The sequence below is a fragment of the Diabrotica virgifera genome, chromosome 8 (assembly GCF_917563875.1).
Source record: "Diabrotica virgifera virgifera chromosome 8, PGI_DIABVI_V3a".
In the NCBI taxonomy this organism is placed as follows: Eukaryota; Metazoa; Arthropoda; class Insecta; order Coleoptera; family Chrysomelidae; genus Diabrotica; species Diabrotica virgifera.
In genome coordinates, this window is record NC_065450.1 from 155,735,088 (window position 1) to 155,754,206 (window position 19,119).

At 38.0% G+C, this 19,119-nt stretch overlaps 1 protein-coding gene across 1 annotated transcript in view; it reads right to left on the reverse strand.

Annotated features, from left to right (window-relative positions):
* Positions 1 to 737: 737 nt before the first annotated feature.
* Positions 738 to 19,119, reverse strand: part of LOC126889702 (zinc finger protein 234-like) — a 31,483-nt gene continuing 13,101 nt past the window's right edge. Inside the window, exon 2 of the mRNA XM_050658232.1 lies at positions 738 to 2,305. Within this exon, the coding sequence (XP_050514189.1) occupies positions 891 to 2,305 (1,415 nt within the window). The 3' untranslated portion in view covers positions 738 to 890. The remainder of the gene's footprint in view (positions 2,306 to 19,119) is intronic.

Sequence of the window (19,119 nt, forward strand, 5' to 3'; positions counted from 1 at the left end):
ACCGACTTAAATCAAGAGTACCGTTTAGTACTAGAATTCCTCATAATTTAATAATCCAAAGTGAAAAATGCTTAAAATTTAAACACAAATAAGTTATGCGATAAAATAACGGTTGCCTTACCCAAAACGGACGCCTATGACCGGTACTATACATTCGCAATGATGTAAACGGAATAAAGGTACGCCTATACTAAAATCACAATCAAGATGCAGTAGAAGTAAACAAACCGAGACACTTTAACTGTTACAAGAAACACTCCTGAATCATAATTTATAATGTATAAAATTTGTAAAGCATCCTTTGTGATTTAAAATGTATAATCCATTGTAAATCATCATTCAGGAGTTCCCCTTGTAACAGTGAATGTGTCTCGGTTTGTTTACTTCTACTGTATCTTGATTGTGAATGTAGTATAGAAAGGCATCAATACCAGAGGGAGTTCCATACGAATCTCTGATAAGGACACAGCACAAGGATTTCCAACCTTCACATGGAAATATAGCATCATGGATGCGGGCTAATTCAACTCATTTTGAGCCCTTTTTAGACCCCCAGATGACACATTGCTGCATTAGTATCTAACAATAATTACACTTGTCTGTGGATTGAAATGAATTGCAATTTGCTGAATAACTTCCATCCAATTTACACTCTCCTCGTCGAAAAGGCCTTCTCCTCTAAACCGGGAATCCACAAAATATGCAGCTTTATGGATGTCTTTGCAGCAAAAACTTAATCTCTTTTTACGATTATATTGATGATTATTTTGTACTTAATGATAACATTGCTATTAATTTAATGTAATATACCTATAAACATGAATTTTTCAGATTTGAACCCGTTTTTTTACATCGATATAAAAAAACCGGTTGTTTTAAAACACTATTTATCACACAACGTTTTTGTTTGCACTATCAATGTGTACCATCAAATGTGTTTTCAACTCACTTGCACTACTAAACTGCATAAAACAAATTGCACACTTGGTGCATTTTCCCCCAAAGTGCACGTTCAAATGTTCTTTTAAACTACTTGGTCGAATAAATTGCTTAAAACAAAATTCACACTTATAGGGTTTTTCTCCAGTATGGATTCTCAAATGTATTTTCAAATGACTTGCAGTAGGAAACTGTTTTAAACAAGTTTCACACTTGTAAGGTTTTTCCCCAGTGTCCACTCTCAAATGTTTTTTCAAATCACCTGCTGTAGTAGTCGGCTTAAAACATATTTCATACTTGTAAGGTTTTTCCCCAGTGTGCACTCTCAAATGTGCTTTCAAATGACTTTCACTAGTACACTGTTTTAAACAAGTTTCACATTTGTAAAGTTTATCCCCGTTGTGTACTCTAAAATGCATTTTCAAGTGATATTCACGAGAAAACTTCTTAAAACAAATTTCACACTTGTGAGGTTTTTCTTTACTATGCATTACAGAATGCAGTTTTAAATTATCTGCTGTAGTACACTGTTTTAAACAAATTTTGTACTTGTAAGAGTTTTCCCTAGTATGTACTCTCATATGTATTTTCAAAGAAACTGCCTGAGAAAACTGCTTAAAACAAATTTCACACTTGTAAGGTTTTTCCTCAGTGTGCACTCTCATATGTACTTTCAAATTACCTAATGTAGAAAACTGCTTAAAACAAATTTCACACTTGTAAGGTTTATCCCCAGTGTGCACTCTCAAATGTACTTTCAAATAATTTGCTTCACGAAATGACTTCAAACAAATTTCACACTTGTGAGGTTTTTCTTTACTATGCATTACAGAATGCAGTTTTAAATTATCTGCTGTAGTACACTGTTTTAAACAAATTTTGCACTTGTAAGAGTTTTCCCTAGTATGTACTCTCATATGTATTTTCAAAGAAACTGCCTGAGAAAACTGCTTAAAACAAATTTTACACTTGTAAGGTTTTTCCTTAGTGTGCACTATCATATGTACTTTCAAATTACCTAATGTAGAAAACTGCTTAAAACAAATTTCACACTTGTAAGGTTTATCCCCAGTGTGCACTCTCAAATGTGTTTTCAAATTAGCTGCTCGGCTAAACTCCTTAAAACAAACTTCGCACTTGTAAGGTTTTTCCCCAGTATGTACTCTCATATGTATTTTCAAACCACTTGGACTAAAACACTGTCTTAAACAAGTTTCACACTTGTACGGTCTTTGTCCAGTCGCAACTTTCGAATTTTTATTTAATGTTTCCTCTTCAGCGTGTTGAGTCATATAATTCCCTTCGTAAGATGAATCTTCAATTGGTGTCGCCGGAATTTCCATTTTGTGTTCATCTTGGAGACAACCTAAAATACAAATCAACTATAGCAGTGTTCGCGCTGTACAAATCGAACGTATTCAGAGTAAGTTCGGGATTAGTTTCCAATGCGCAGGCGTCAACGTAAACTTATCCTGGACATGCTCAGGATTTTTCACTCCGCGAACAATTTTCGGATTCGTAATGTAATGACGGGTTGCATACATTAAGGTTAGAGAAGGAAGCCTTTTGTTGTCCCTTTCTTATTTCGAAATCAATGTCAAAAAAATGCAAATGCAACAAATTTGTATGTCAACAAAGAGAAAGAGAATAAAAGCAACAGGCAAAGGATTAACTTTCTATTCAATGCCTTTCTTAGAAGTTAGAAATTTGATTAGCGTCTTTCTTTATTATTTCCACATTATTTCGATAATTTGGTATTTCCACGCCGAAATCCGGCTTACATTTTTGTAGAGAGTAAAAGATTGTTATGTATTACTTGGAAATGGCAGCTTGATATTTAGATATAAAATTACCTTTCAACTTCCTGGGGGTTGAACATTATCTGAAGGAAGGAATAATTTAGTAAAGCAATCATTTCCAATTTGGATATATATGTATTGAATTTGATAGGTTGTGGCATTGTGTTGTGGTTTATTACACCACAAAAATAATGAAATATAACAAGACACAAGAAATAGTTTCAGAATAAGTTTGATGTGTTGTTTATGTTTCATTATATTCAATAAGAGACTAATTTAACTCATAAATTAAACTGAAAAATAAACCACAAGAATATGTAGGTACTTATAAGCTCATCTAGATAGAAGAAATTAAGTAAAAACTCGAGTACAATTTATTGTAATACATACTACCGTAATAGATAATTATCGAATATCGAATGAAAATAATACTAGAAAAGGTATCTACTTATTTATAAACATACTAATGGAAAACATTGACAAACACAACTAAAAAAGCTTCAATATAAAAAATATTAAAATTTGTTTCAAGAATATTTAAATGATACAACACTTTACATAATTTCAAAACTTTAAAAACCAGAATCTACGTCTACAAGTTGTTTAACAAAACAATATTTTAGGTTAAGAATTGGAAGGAGTAAGAACAGAATGTCAAGAAATTCTTCCCAAATATTTTGTGCGCCTGTGCGAACTTAAAATCCGAAACAAAATCCTCGAACGTCGAGAGCGTATCCCGGACACGTTCAGGATCTTTTTTCTGTACTGCGCGAACACCGAATTAAAAATCCGGAGGGTGTTCAGAGGGAAAGATGGGACCTTCGCGAACGCTCAATTTTGTAATGCGCAGGCGTTCTCCCTCTAGGTATACCCAGGATGTCCTGCGCGATCAAAGCTTATAATATCGAGGGGTTCGAGCGAAAACCCGATAAATACCAAAATTATGAAATCCGGTATTTTTATTTCTGCGGTTATAAAAACACGTCTCCTACCACTGCTAAATATTACCACGCATTCTTAATCAAATAAAACACAAAAGACGTCTCCTTCGTCTATTCCAACGCACGCGAGACCCCCTTATCAAAACAGAATATAGCCGCATTTCGGCAAGGATCAAGCTGGAGGTGAATAACATTCAAGCCACTCAATGGCGAGATGCCACCTCCAGCCAGGAGTTCCGCAACGGCGCTAAATTCTGGCATAAGTTCAAAGTCCTAACTAAACAAACACAAGCCAGTCCATCTCACCTACTGGTGAACAATAAAATTATCAATTCAGACCAAGAGAAAGCAGAAGCCTTCAAGACGTACTTACAAAATACATTTGTCACACCTGACGACCAGAGATTTGACCAAAACTTCTACGAACAGATCGAGAGAGAGAGAGATGAGCCGACGACTCGCAGTCCCACAGGTTCGCCACGAGCATCCGCTTATGGCCCCCGTGAGTCAACAAACATTGGAGGATTACTGTCAAATTTCCAACTCCAATGCACCAGGTCCTGACAATATCAACAGGAACTGCGTAAAACATCTTCCATCGAGCGTGACGGTGGAAGATGGTTCGTCAATACATGACGAATATAGTCAACGCTTCTCTAACACTCTGCTACTTTCCAAAAGCTTGGAAAGTAGCCCACACTACCATGCTCCAGAAAAAGGGCAAAACCAAGACCAATCTTAACTCCTACAGGCTGATTTCTCTTCTAAACGTCCTCGGTAAAGTCTTCGAGAGGATCCTCAAGGAGAGACTCGTCGACTTTACCACCGAAAATAATATCATTCCCTCTTACCAATTCGGCTTTAGAGAAGGTCTCTCCACAAGCGTTGACAGAAATCGTCACACATATCACACAAAACCTAAATGATAAAAAACTATCTCTAGGCATTTTATTAGACGTTCAAAAAGCCAAACAATCAGGTCTGGCACGCCGGCCTAACAAAGAAACTACCGAACACCGACATGCCCATTTCATTCATCAAACTCATGCACTCATATCTCTCTGATCGCACCGTTACGGTTAAGGTTGGAAATCTGCGGTCTACATCTTTTACTCCTACAGCTGGAGTACCACAGGGTTCCGTGTTGGCACCTATACTTTACACTATTTACAACAGCGACTTCCCTAACCCTAGAAACACGTACACATTAACTTTACTTTACGCAGACGACATTGCACGCGTAACCACTTCACGAAATATACACGTTTTGTATAGGTGTGCTCAAAATCACCTTAACACCTTCGAAAGATGGTGTGGAAGATGGCGAGTAACACTTAATCCAAACAAAACACAAACCATACTTTTTAGGCATCCCAACCTCAGTGGACCCACTACACACAACGCAGACGAGAGAGTCGTCCAGTCGTCCTGCAGATGTGGGGTGAGAGATTACAACTTCTCGACCAGATCCGGTACCTCGGCGTCACTTTTACCAAAGAATACAGCACCCAACTGGGTGGGTGCTGTATTCTTTGCTTTTACTAAGACACTAGGATGGTACAAGGATGTGGCCGAACCCCGCAACAAGGATATGCGGAGGGTTAATCTACTCAACTGCCTCTGTGAACGATTCGGTCGGACACATAAACATCGGAAAACTACGGGGGACGGAACGCAGTATACTTCGTAAAGTGAACTACAAACGTAAAGACTACCCATCACGACTAATACATCGTCTAGCAAGAATCCAACCCATTAATGAGAGACTCTCCTCTCTGAGCAGGAGTTTTACTACAAAAATCATAAATGGCCAGAACGTCAGAGCCAAAAATGTCCTTAAAACTACCTGCTCTTCCTTTGGTAATGTATTCATCAGAAAACCCAAACGAAAACTACCACACTTACCTACGAAGCACTGAAGACATCCCTGATGAATACACAAACATCCTGGAGGCAACTCCTGTTTAATCAACCGTTAAATAAATAACTCACTTAGAGTTTTGCCTCGGACAGGGAGAGTTCGGTTTTCTGTGGTCTCCCGTTCTCACTTGCAAAGTATACCTGTCCATAGGGAGCATACAGCCACAGCTGCCCTCAACGCGAACTAATTATTCAAGAATACAATAACTTCACTATCTATATTTATTAACATATCAATCTCAATTACCGTAATAAAATTAATTATGAACAGTAAATTCATCTCTATAAACATACTAACATCAATTTTTGCCAATACAATAATTATAACTTTAACATAACATTTGCATAATAATTCTATTTTAGCATCAAAATTCTAAAAAGAACCGTAACACTAACCTTTCTCCTCCTACGAATCTAGCCCAGCAGCCTCCAGTGGAACCCACCAACGGCACAGACTACCACCAGTGGTACTACGAACGAACCAACGAGCGCATCTAGATAAGATACGTTCTGAAGAGGTGTTAAATCACCTAAAACAGGACAAACCAAGAACCAAACAACCAACAGACAAACAACCACGACCCACACACACACACACTGATAAATGTTATTATTAAATAAATAATAATAATAATATCAAATTTTGATATTAACATTTTTAAGCACAATAACTATGAACGAATAATAATTTTATATGTAATTACGTGGCTAAAGGTTCTAAACCAAGGCCAGAATCAAAACAAAAAAAAACTAATGATAAAAATCAAACATGGTAAAAACCGTTAACTACTATTTTTAAATAGGTACTAAAAAGTAATAAAACCCCAGGACCAGACGATATGTATGCAGAAACAATCAAGTTAGTTAATAAAGAAAACCTAGACATTATTGTGAAGTTCTTTAACGACATCTACGATACGGACCAGATTCAAAAGATTGGCTTCGCTCTACATTTCCCACCTACCCAAAACACCACGTTCGAACTTTTGCAAGGACCACCGACTAATAAGCCTAATGAGTCACTTTTAAAACTTTTCTTGAGATTATTACATACTAGATTATTTAAGAAATGTGAAGAGGTCAGTGGCTGGAGTCAGTTTGGTTTCAAAAATGGGCTTTGGTACGAGAGAAGCGATCTTTAGTATGCAAACATTAATACAGAATTGTTTAGATAAAAAGAAAGTATGTTTTTGAAGTTATACTTCTTTACGCGCGATATGAGGGTGAATTTTTATATGTTAAAACCTACGATCCCGGCGCATGCGCATTATAACTTTGTTCTGATTGGATGTTCAAATGACATGTCAAAAATTATCCAATATGGCAGCTGTAGCGCAGCTGTGGTTTGGACGGTTGACGGTTTGGTTATGTATGGTTGTTGCGTTTTAAAATTTGTGGGAAGAGAAACAACAAAGGTTAGTTAATAGTTATACTGCCTTTTTAAATAGTTTTCATATTATATTTTTGAAGTTATACTTCAAAATGTTTTAATTTATGTATGTGTCAGTCCCGAAAAGGTGTGGAAAGAATATATTAGTGTTTTTAAATATATTTTTCTACAAACGTGTTAAAAATGCAATTTTTAGGACCCCATAGGAGCGTTAAAAATGCTATTTTAAGGCACTAGTGCTTTAAAATTTTTAAGGCACTGCAGTTAAAAGTGAATTGTCAAATTGTGAAACGTCAAAATATTTATATTTCATTTATTAACATTAATATTAATAATACAACTTGCGCAATTTGAAGAAGGTGGTTTAAAAGGTTTTTTATTATAATTTTGTGTCTTTGGATTTGTCTTCTTTGGGCGTAAAATAATAAAACATCTATTTTTATATTTCACTTGTCACCGTGATGTATAATTATGTATATCTGAAAGGTAACTAGCATGCGGCTTGATGGCCTTGTTGGTAGAGCATTGGACCAGAGATCAAAAAATCGCGAGATGTTCAAATCCCGGACGATTCATATTTTTTTCTTTTTTTTTTAATATCTGGCATTGTTAAGTTTTGGTTCATTTTTGGTAATTATTGTTAATTTTTTGTATTGTAACTGTTAAGTAGGTATATTTATTTCGTTGAAATTATATTATAATAGAAGTATAACTTCTTACGTGCGTACAAAGTACACACACATTCTTTTTTATCTGTTTCATCGATTATAAGAAACCGTTCGATAATGTAAAACACGAACTGATGATAAAATACCTACAAGAGTTGGGATTGGATGCCAAGGACATAAGAATTATCGCCAATCTGTATTGGAACCAGACAGCAACAGTACGTCTTCAAAATTTCAACGAAACAGAAGATTTCTCAATTAAAAAAGGAGTAAGGCAAGGTTGTACACTGTCTCCAATGATATGCCGAATATGAATAGATATGCCGAGGACCGAGGACACAGCGATAGTGGCAGATAACATCGAAGATGCATTTTAAATTATCTAACTCTCGCAAGTGAAGATCGGGGCTTGAAAATAAATATCAAGAATACAAAAACAATGGTCATAAGTAGAAATAATTACCCCAATGCAAAGATGTATGTCTCTGGAGAAGAAATCGAACAAGTCAGGCAATTCAAATATGTACTTGGGTTATGTGCTGAACGAGGGTTAAGACCCTGAGAATGAAATAAGGAGCAGAGTAGAAAAAGCCAGAAATGCTTTTTTGAAACTTCGTAAATTTCTGACTGATCGCAAGCTGGATTTCAACCTCTGATACAAGATGCTAAAGTGTTACGTTTGGTCTGTGCTCTTGTTCGGAATGGAAGCATGGACGTTAAAGGGTAGTACCATTAACAAACAAAATGAGGAAGTACTAAGAAGAATGGGCTTACAGGATAGGGAGCTTTTTAATTATGTTAAAAGTAAGAAGACTGCCTTCTTGGGCCATATATTACGAGGAGAACGATAGACTTTTCAGCAATTGATATATGCTTCGCAATGTTTCTAAAAACAGAATATTTAATCCTGAATATCTAACATCTCACCTGACAAGACAATGTACGGTGGACGCCTATGCAGAAATTCGCGGCACCTTAAGAAAAAGGCGAAGAACTACAGCATGAAAATATCAACAGCTAAGACCAAATCCCTGGTAGTGTCAAGGGAACTCATAAAATGCAAAATAATAATTAACAACGAACTAATTGAACAGGTCTCGAGATTCGAATATCTGGGAGTAGAATTATGGAGATGTTAAAGAGAGCGTCTGCAAGTAAGCAAATATGTAAAGCCAAATACGTGTCAGGATGTCAGTGGGATGTCCGGATGTCATCTGGAGAAATAAAGATATGTGGCTGGAAGGGAAAGTGCGCATATACATATCATGTGTAAGACCGACCATGACGTACGCGATAGAAACAAGATGTGATACAGTAGAAACCAATTAAATAAATCCAAATAAAATTTAATAAAGTACCTAATTTTATTATTAAACAAATTATATTAACATAATTTTAAAATTGAATAAAGGAATTAAGTCTGGATCCCGCGTATGAAAAAAAAGTTGATTAATAGCAAGCTGAATATTTGTTAATAGCTTAAGGGTGTCTAGTCGGACAAACTTTGATATATGGGAACACTGGAACAGGGACAGTTTTAATTGTGGAACAGGTTAAAAATTTGGAACGGTCAGACCACGAAAACGGCACATTTATTTTGTCCGACAGAACAGACCTAAACTCTCCGAACAGAGATTAAACTCATGCAAAAATCAGACTGCTATTTATCACCAAATGGGCATTTTAATGAGTGGAACATGTAGAATAGTCAAATGACAGGAATTATGACAGGTGATAAATAGCAGTCTGATTTTTGCATGAGAGTTTAATCTCTATTCGGAGAGTTTAAGTCTGTTCTGTCGGACAAAATAAATGTGCCGTTTTCGTGGTCTGACCGTTCCAAATTTTTAACCTGTTCCACAATTAAAACTGACCCTGTTCCAGTGTTCCCATATATCAAAGTTTGTCCGACTAGACACCCTTAAGCTATTAACACATTTTAAGCTTGCTATTAATCAACTTTTTTTTTCATACGCGGGATCTAGACCTAAATTTTATTATTTATTTATTATTTAGACTACGTTAAGTATATGTTATATTGAGAGGGAATCAGAAAAATTGAAGGGAGCCAGAAAAAATTGGAGGGATATACAATAAAATAGGAGGAAGTCAGATTTTGGGTGACCCCTATAATTTATTCATTTATTTATTTATTGTTAATAAACGGGGCAAGCCCATTCACAAAAAATATACAATTAAGCAACATTTATAAACATTACAAACAAATAGTAAATAAAATACAAAATCATAAAATGAATATGTACTTATATAGAATTACAAGTAAATTTAACGCTTCAGAGATTGTTTACTATATTCACAGAATAATTAGTTCGACGAAAAGGTATATGAAATAGTGTATTCTCACGAAGGACACGGGAAGGAATGTGGAAACAAACCAATTGAAGCAGTTTAGGTGAATGTATCATTCCGTTAACCAATTTAAAAATGAAGATGAGATAGAAATTAACACGTCTAGTAGACAGAGGATCAAGTTCTAAGTATCTCATCATATCAGAATATGAATAAGGTCTGTGTAATTTAAAGGCACAGTGCATAAAGAACCGTCTTTGCACTCTCTCCAACTTTTGAACAGAGGATTGGACAAAGAGAGACCAGATTATAGTGGAATTTTCAAGCTGAGATCGGACCAGAGAACAGTATAAAATTCTCAGCGAAGAAATGTAATGAAAATCTCTTGTATGCCTCTTAATAAACCCTAGCTCCTAAGAGCCTTATTACAAATTAAGTCAATATGGAAATTAAAGGATAAGTCTCTCTGAAAAATGACACCAAGATCCTTGACGCTAGTGACTCTGTCAATCAAAAAACCATCCAACTTGTAATCAAAATCTACCAGTTCCACTGATTGATGAAACTGGATAACCTGACACTTGTCACGATTAATGACTAATCTGTTATTATCACACCAATTCGCAAATAAGTCGAGAGATTTCTGTAGCCTAGCACAATCAGAGTAATCCCGAACAGAACAAAACAACTTTATGTCACCGGCATAGGCCAACACTTCGCAGTCAGTCAATGATTTAATAGCATCATCAATAAAAACTGCAAACAATAAAGGTCCCAAGTGGGACCCCTGAGGCACTCCTGAGAGTGGAAAATACTCATTAGAAGTGAAACCATTCAGTTTGACACATAAAGACCTGCCCCGCAAGTAAGTTTTCAACCAGCAAAGAAGTTTACCACTCACACCAAAACACTCCAATTTATGCGATAAAAGGCAATGATCTACCTTATCGAAGGCTTTGGACAGATTAGTATAAATGGAATCCACCTGTAAACCGTCCACGAAAGCATTTACAATATGATCCGTGTAAAGAAGAAGGTTGGTCGAAATAGAACGGCCAGGCAGAAAACCATGTTGAGCAGTATGTAGTTGATTTTTCAAATTATCCTACAAGATATTGTGACGAATTTCTAACTGAGGCCGGTCCTGCCCCTAGCAGTCAACAAACAACAGCGACACGTCATCGACGAGTAATGTCTCCGCTAATCCAGAAGTTTCCCGATGATAGGCGGAGACCTGCCTCAGGCCTTCCAAATGTTTTCGAAGCAGAGCCGTATCTATATAAGCGGATGATTTTTAAGCAGCAGTCAGTCAGTCAATGAACGAGCCGCGAAACGTGATATAATTCTATTCGAAATCGGATTTAATGAAATGTATATATTAGTTATCGAAGTTATTATGTTTAGTTAATTAAATCATAAATTTGAGTTGTAAATAAATTAGATGTGTTAGTTGGTGTTATTTGTAATTATTAAATAAATAAGCGATGTAAATAAAATAATATAAGTAAGTCTTCCTTTATTTAAATTAGTGCCTAAAAACATAAATAAATAAAATAGTAGAGTCAACCGCGTAAAAAGACAGATTTATAACAAATGGTGCAGAAGTGAGGATACTTGAAATAAATATCAACGTAAATTTTCGGTTTAAATACAGTGTGGAACCTTTAAAAATAAATAAAATATAAATCGTAATAAATAAAGTGTGTGATCATGTCTACCTTGTGTAAGCTAAAAATTGCAGACCTGAGACTTGAATTGGAAGAAAGGGATCTGAGTTCTACTGGGAAAAAGGCTGATCTGGTCGAACGTCTAAAAAACGCTCTTCAGGAAGAGGGTCAAGATCCAGAAACCTATTTGTTTGAAGACAAGCATGCTGCTGTGATCTCGTCGATTTCGAAAGTTTCCTCCGATGTTTCTAAAGTTTCGACAGACATTACGTCGTTAGAGACCAAAGTTTCTAGTGAAATCTCCCAAGTTTCCTCGGATGTTTTGAAAGTTTCTACAGACATTACATCGTTAGAGAACAAAGTATCGACAGACATTACATCGTTAGAGAACAAAGTATCGACAGACATTACATCGTTAGAGAGCAAAGTTTCTAGTGAAATCTCTCAAGTTTCCTCGGATGTTTCGAAAGTTTCCTCCGATGTTTCTAAAGTTTCGACAGACATTACATCGTTAGAAAAAAAAGTTTCTAGTGAAATCTCCCAAGTTTCCTCGGATGTTTTGAAAGTTTCGACAGACATTATATCGTTAGAGAACAAAGTTTCTAGTGAAATTTCGAAAGTTTCGGGTGATATTTCATCCCTTGACAGCAAAATGACTAACGAGATCTCTAAAGTCACTTCGGATTTTGACGACAAGATATCGTCCATAAAATCTACTTTTGAAGAAAAGATCAAGGAAATAGAAAAGAAAATGGAGGAAACGGAAAAAGTAGACAAAGGTATGGAACCCATCTTAACAGACATTAAAAATGATGAAACCAAATACAAATTGGAGCCACGGTCGATAGTTGAAGGGAGTGTAGGTCATGCTCGTGTTAAGGTGCCAAATTTCGACGGAAAGTCATCATGGAACAACTACATGAAACAGTTCGAATCGGCGGCCAGAGCGAACGGATGGTCCGAAAAAGAAAAAGCTGTAAACCTCACTATTGCTCTTCGAGGCGACGCTTTGGATGTCCTCCAGACCATAGCCGTAGACGAGACAGATGACTTCGAGCAGCTGAAAAAGAGACTGAATATGCGATACGGGCACGAACATTTAGAGCATATCTATCAGTCGCAGTTTAAAAATCGAAGACAAAAGAAAGATGAAGCTCTTCAAGAATACGAGGTCGATATTGCCAGGTTGGTACGATATGCATATCCAACAGCTCCCGAAGACATGATGGAAAAGTTGGCTGTTCAAACATTCATTGATGGCCTTCGTGATCATGAAATGCAAAGAACACTGCGATTAGCTCGTCACAAGACGCTGGTTGATGTCTTGTCTGCCTCCCTCGAATACGAATCAGCTACCCAGGCCTCTGGTGGGTACAGTAAAGTGAGGACTGTGAAAGAGGAACAGGATGAGGACAAACTTGACCAGCTTGTTAATATGATGAAAGACATTGCATCCAAGAAAACGAGGACCATAAGGTGCTGGAACTGTGGGGAAATGGGACACGTACGGAGTTCATGTAAGTACCCTAGGTACAATAACAATCAAGAGACTCACCAGCAGGAAAACTAGAACGGGTCGGCCTTAGGGGAGCAGCTTCGACCCGCAACTTTTCCAAAGACCCTCTCATACTAATAGCTTCTTTGAAATGTCGTGAAGATAGTGTATATGTGGATGGAGAAATAAATGGTAAAAAGTATACATTGTTGGTGGATACCGGAGCGACCAGGACCATTATACGACCGTCAGTTTTAAACAGCCGTAAGAAACTCTTACCAACGAGGTTGCGACTGCGGACTGCCACAGGTGAAAACGCCAACACCCATGGAGAAATCCAGATACAATTAGGGATTGGGGCAGAAAAGTTCGTCCATACTGTCATAGTTGCAGACATCGAAGAAGATGTTATATTAGGAATGGACGTAATGAATTTGCATGGATTTCAATTGGATTTTAAGAATAGGGTAATCAAAGTTGGCAACGAGGAGGTATTTCTTCATCCACATGATGACAGAACTGTGCTAGCAGCCATTAAAGAAGATACAGTTGTGCCTGCGAGGAGTGAAACGATCATCGTAGCGCGGCTACAGGGAACTGTAGAAGAAGGAACGCCTGTTATGATGGAGCCATGGAACCACGACGAGGAGGTTGGCCGAGGAATCATAATTGGAAAGGAATTGGTTACTTCTGCTAAAGAAATTCCCGTGAGATTGATTAATGTTAATGACTACCCAGTGACCATCAAGAAGGAGACAAAAGTAGGAACTTGTGTACCCGTGACGTCCATAATCCGTCAGACGACAACATCAGATAATTCCAACGATAAGTTCGACCAAATGGTTGCAGTTGCAGGCCAATCTCTAAATCAAATGGAAAAAAAAGAAATTAAGGGAATTTCTTAGGCAATATCGTGACATATTCGTACCGAAAGGAGGAAAGACAGGAAGAACGACAGTTGTCAAACATAAAATTGACACTGGTACCGCTAGGCCAATTCGTCAATCAGCTCGACGACTACCACAGGCGAAGAGAGAGGAAGCTGAAAGGATTGTTCAAGAAATGAAGAAAGACGGGGTGATAGAAACTTCTACGAGCCCATGGGTCTCTCCGGTGGTCCTGGTCAAGAAGAAAGATGGAACTACGAGGTTCTGTGTGGACTACCGTTTGTTGAACAATGTTACCAAGAAAGATAGTTATCCTGTGCCTCGGATCGACGACACGTTGGACACATTGGCTGGAAGTAAATTGTTTTCTACGTTGGACTTGAAGTCTGGATATTGGCAGGTAGAAATGGATCCAGTGGACAAAGAGAAGACGGCCTTTACGACAGGATCTGGATTATGGGAATTCAACGTTATGCCGTTTGGACTCTGTAACGCTCCTGCGACATTTGAGAGGCTTATGGAAAATGTGTTGAGAGGGTTATCTTGGAAAACGTGCCTGGTGTATTTAGACGACATAATCGTTTTGGGAGAGACGTTTGAAGACCACCTGAAGAATTTAGAAGACGTCTTTAATCGACTTAAAGCTGCCCAGTTAATGTTAAATCCCAAGAAATGCCAGTTATTTCAAAGTAAAGTCAATTATTTAGGTCATATAGTCAGCAAAGAAGGAGTGGCCGTGGATAAAGGAAAAATCGATTCCATTAAGGAATGGCCTGAACCAACTGATAAACATCAAGTGAGAAGTTTTCTGGGACTATGTACATACTACCGGAGATTCATTAAGAAGTTTGCAGATATTGCTAAGCCATTAACTCGACTTACAGAGGAAGCAAGGGATTATTGCTGGGATGGAGACTGCCAAACGGCCTTTGAAACTTTGAAGAGGCATTTAATTACAGCGCCAATATTAGGGTATCGACTGCCAGAAGGAGAGTTCATCCTAGATACGGATGCAAGCAATGTGGGAATTGGAGGAGTGCTGTCGCAGATCCAAGGAGGACAGGAACGAGTCCTTGGATATTTTAGTAAAGTGCTTTCAAAACCTGAACGAAATTATTGCGTCACGAGAAGAGAACTTCTAGCAGTAGTAAAATCAGTGGAACACTTCTATCAATACCTCTACGGAAGGAAGTTTCTAATCCGAACCGACCATGCCGCCCTTAAATGGTTAATGCAGTTTAAGAATCCAGAGGGTCAGATAGCCAGATGGATTGAACGACTTCAAGAATATGATTTCAAGATCGAGCATCGGGCCGGAGTTAGCCACAGGAACGCTGATTCTCTATCTAGAAGACCGTGTCCAGCAGAATGTTCCCATTGCAACAAAACAGAGTCAAAGGAAACAGCAGTACTAAGAACAACAGTGGTCAATGACGAGTGGACGCCTACCAAGATCAAGGAAGAACAAGAAAAAGATCCAGTTTTACAGAAGATTCGAAAATGGAAAGAAGAAAATCGTCGACCATCTTGGCAAGAAATATCAAGCCTAGGCTCAGTAGTTAAGACGTATTGGGCCCAGTGGGACTCATTTATCTTGGAAGACAGCTTGCTTAAACGAGTAATAGAAAATGATGATGGTTCGGTGAGGAGAACACAGTTGGTGATTCCAAAGAGCAGAGTAGCCGAAGTACTTCGTCAGTTACACGACAGTCCATCAGGAGGGCATTTTGGTGTAAAGAAGACCCTTCAGAGAATTCGGGAACGATTTTATTGGATGAATAGTTCCGACGATGTGAAGGACTGGTGTAAGAAATGTACTACCTGTGCTACAAGTAACGGGCCCTACCGGAAAAGAAAGGCTCCTATGAGACAGTACAATGTTGGAAGTCCGTTTGAAAGAATAGCTTTGGATATTGCCGGGCCATTTCCAGAAAGTGACAATGGATGCAAATACATGTTGGTGGTAATGGATTACTTCACGAAGTGGGTGGAGATCTACGCAATTCCAGACCAGAAGGCCGCCACTATTGCAGATGTGTTAATCAAAGACTGCATCAGCCGATTTGGAGTACCTCTGGAGATCCATAGTGACCAAGGAAGGAACTTCCTAGAGAATCTATTTCAGAGAGCGATCTATTTCAAGGAATCTGTGATAAACTAGGCATGAAGAAGACAAGGACCACGGCCTATCACCCGCAATCGGATGGAATGGTGGAGCGTATGAATAGGACAGTCGGCAAGTATTTGACAAAGATGGTGTCCAATCATCAACGAGACTGGGACCAGTACCTTCCGTTCTTCGCAGTGGCCTATAGATCTGCTGTTAATGAATCAACTGGGCAAACACCAACAAAAGTCCTCTTTGGACGTGAGATGCGTCTACCCTGTGATCTAGAGTTTGGATGTCGACCTGGAGAAGATGTTGCTGGTGAGAATTACGTGAATGAATTACGAAGAAGAATGGACGATATACATGAGTTGGTCCGTTCTAATCTTCAGATCGCTAGCGACCGAATGAAGAAACGATACGATACCCAAGCCGAGAAGGGATGTTTCAAGGAGCACGACAAAGTCTGGCTTTATAATCTAAAGAAGCGAACAGGTTGTTCTCCCAAGTTGCAGCAGTCCTGGGAAGGTCCGTACCTCATTGTCAAGAAAATCAATGACGTTATCTACCGAATAAGCAAGATTCCTAAGGGAAAGCCGATGATAGTCCACCATAACCGGTTGGCGCCGTACGAGGGAGACCACGACGTAGATGAAGAAGTGGAAGTCAACCAAATTCGAGGAATACCTGACCTTACCTTTGAAGAGTTCATGGGTGCCTACGGAGGTACCGGTAAAGCAAGACATGGTGTTACCACTGAAGAAAAGCGAGATCTTCTCGCACTTCCCGATGACTATTCGCTGGCCCATACCATCCCGGCCAGTATCAAAGACGCACGAGGGTTGGCATCCGCCTTCCGAAGGAAGTTTGGTCGAGTTGCAGAACTTCAATGCCAACTGCCAGCTCCTGGCAAAGCATTGAAACTCCAAGATGCATCACGTTACCTATTCTATCTGGTAACAAAAGACACTGTCCGTGACCAACCTACCTACCAAGATGTATGGGATGCATTAATTCAATTGAGAGAGCACGTGTTGGAGTCCGACGTGCAAAAGTTAGCCATGCCAAAGTTAGAATGCAGCCAATTAGACTGGAGAGTTATCCGAAATATGGTAGAAGAAATTTTCCAAGACACCGAGGTCCAGGTGTTAGTCTGTTGCCATCCGCATAGTTACTGGTGCGGAGAGAAGACCGTTCCCTGCCACTGGGAGTTGTAAAAGAGGGTCCAGTTGCCGATACCAGCATCCAGTTCCAGTCCTGACAAGGTTCCAGGAGGAACCATCTTTTAAGGAGGGGGCAATGTGACGAATTTCTAACTGAGGCCGGTGCTGCCCCTAGCAGTCAACAAACAACAGCGACACGTCATCGACGAGTAATGTCTCCGCTAATCCAGAAGTTTCCCGATGATAGGCGGAGACCTGCCTCAGGCCTTCCAAATGTTCTCGAAGCAGAGCCGTATCTATATAAGCGGATGATTTTTAAGCAGCAGTCAGTCAGTCAATGAACGAGCCGCGACGCGTGATATAATTGTATTCGAAATCGGATTTAATGAAATGTATATATTAGTTATCGAAGTTATTATGTTTAGTTAATTAAATCATAAATTTGAGTTGTAAATAAATTAGATGTGTTAGTTGGTGTTATTTGTAATTATTAAATAAATAAGCGATGTAAATAAAATAATATAAGTAAGTCTTCCTTTATTTAAATTATTGCCTAAAAACATAAATAAATAAAATAGTAGAGTCAACCGCGTAAAAAGACAGATTTATAACAATATCATGAATGAAATAATGAGGCATACTTTGATATACACTTTGATATACGGGAACACTGGAACAGGGGAAGTTTTAATTGTGGAACAGTTTAAAAATTTGGAACGTCAGATTACGAAAACGTTTCATGTATTTTGTCGGACAGAACATCCAGTTGATTTGTTACCCTTTCATTAAACTGTCATGCAAAAATTAGACTGCTATTACTAACCAACATGGTTCCTGTCGTTTGACATGTTCTTCGTGTTCCACTCATTAAAATGCCCAATTGGTGATAAACACCAGTCTGATTTCTGCATGAGAGTTTAATGAAATGGTACCAAATCAATTGGAAGTTCTGCCCGACAAAATACATGGAACGTTTTCGTAGTGTGACGTTCCAAATTTTTAACCTGTTCCACAATTAAAACTGCCCCTGTTCCAGTGTTCCGATACATCAAAGTTTGTCCGACTAGATACCGTTAAACTATTAACAAATTTTTAGCTTGCTATTAATCAACTTTTTTTGTACGCAGGATCCAGGTCTAGTTATACAGAAATGCCTAAATCTGTGTGGTTACACTTTTCCAAAAGCATCATTCAAACAATATTTTACATCTTATATTGCTCGGAATGGCTTAACTTTAGGAAGTAAATGCTTAGAAAACTACATATTTCAGTTCTCGTTATAGAGGGAGTATACTGTAATTATTAAAATAGTAATGTCCAGTTGCACCAACAAATAAACGATTGATTTGGATTGCCCGTTTATTTTAAAATATAATTTAGTCTGGGCTGATTATCGGAGAATAGGCCATTTTTGGGAAAAGTTATTTACCACCAATTTTATTGCTGGAATCGAATCTTATGATTGTATGTATTAATAATATAGATATGCAAAGTCCACAGATAGTGTGCTACTTTTTTTATAAACAAAATGGCGCCAGAAAATCGTGTTTTTTTCAATTTTTGCTCTATAACTCCAAAGATTTTAACTTTAGACCAAAAACACCCAAATAAAAATTCACCGCAATTAAATTCTGCATAGAGACGTGTTTTTTCCGATTTACTTCGATGAAATCTTTCCCCGGAAGAAGCGGGGTTTTCCAACAAAATCTTTAATTTTCAACTAAACTTTTAGATAAGTAGTTGTTAACCAATAATTAAATAGCTTGGTAGAGTAAAAGCCCCTTCCGTATATATTATAATTCCAGAAGCCTATGGAAATTGTTGGATTATTTA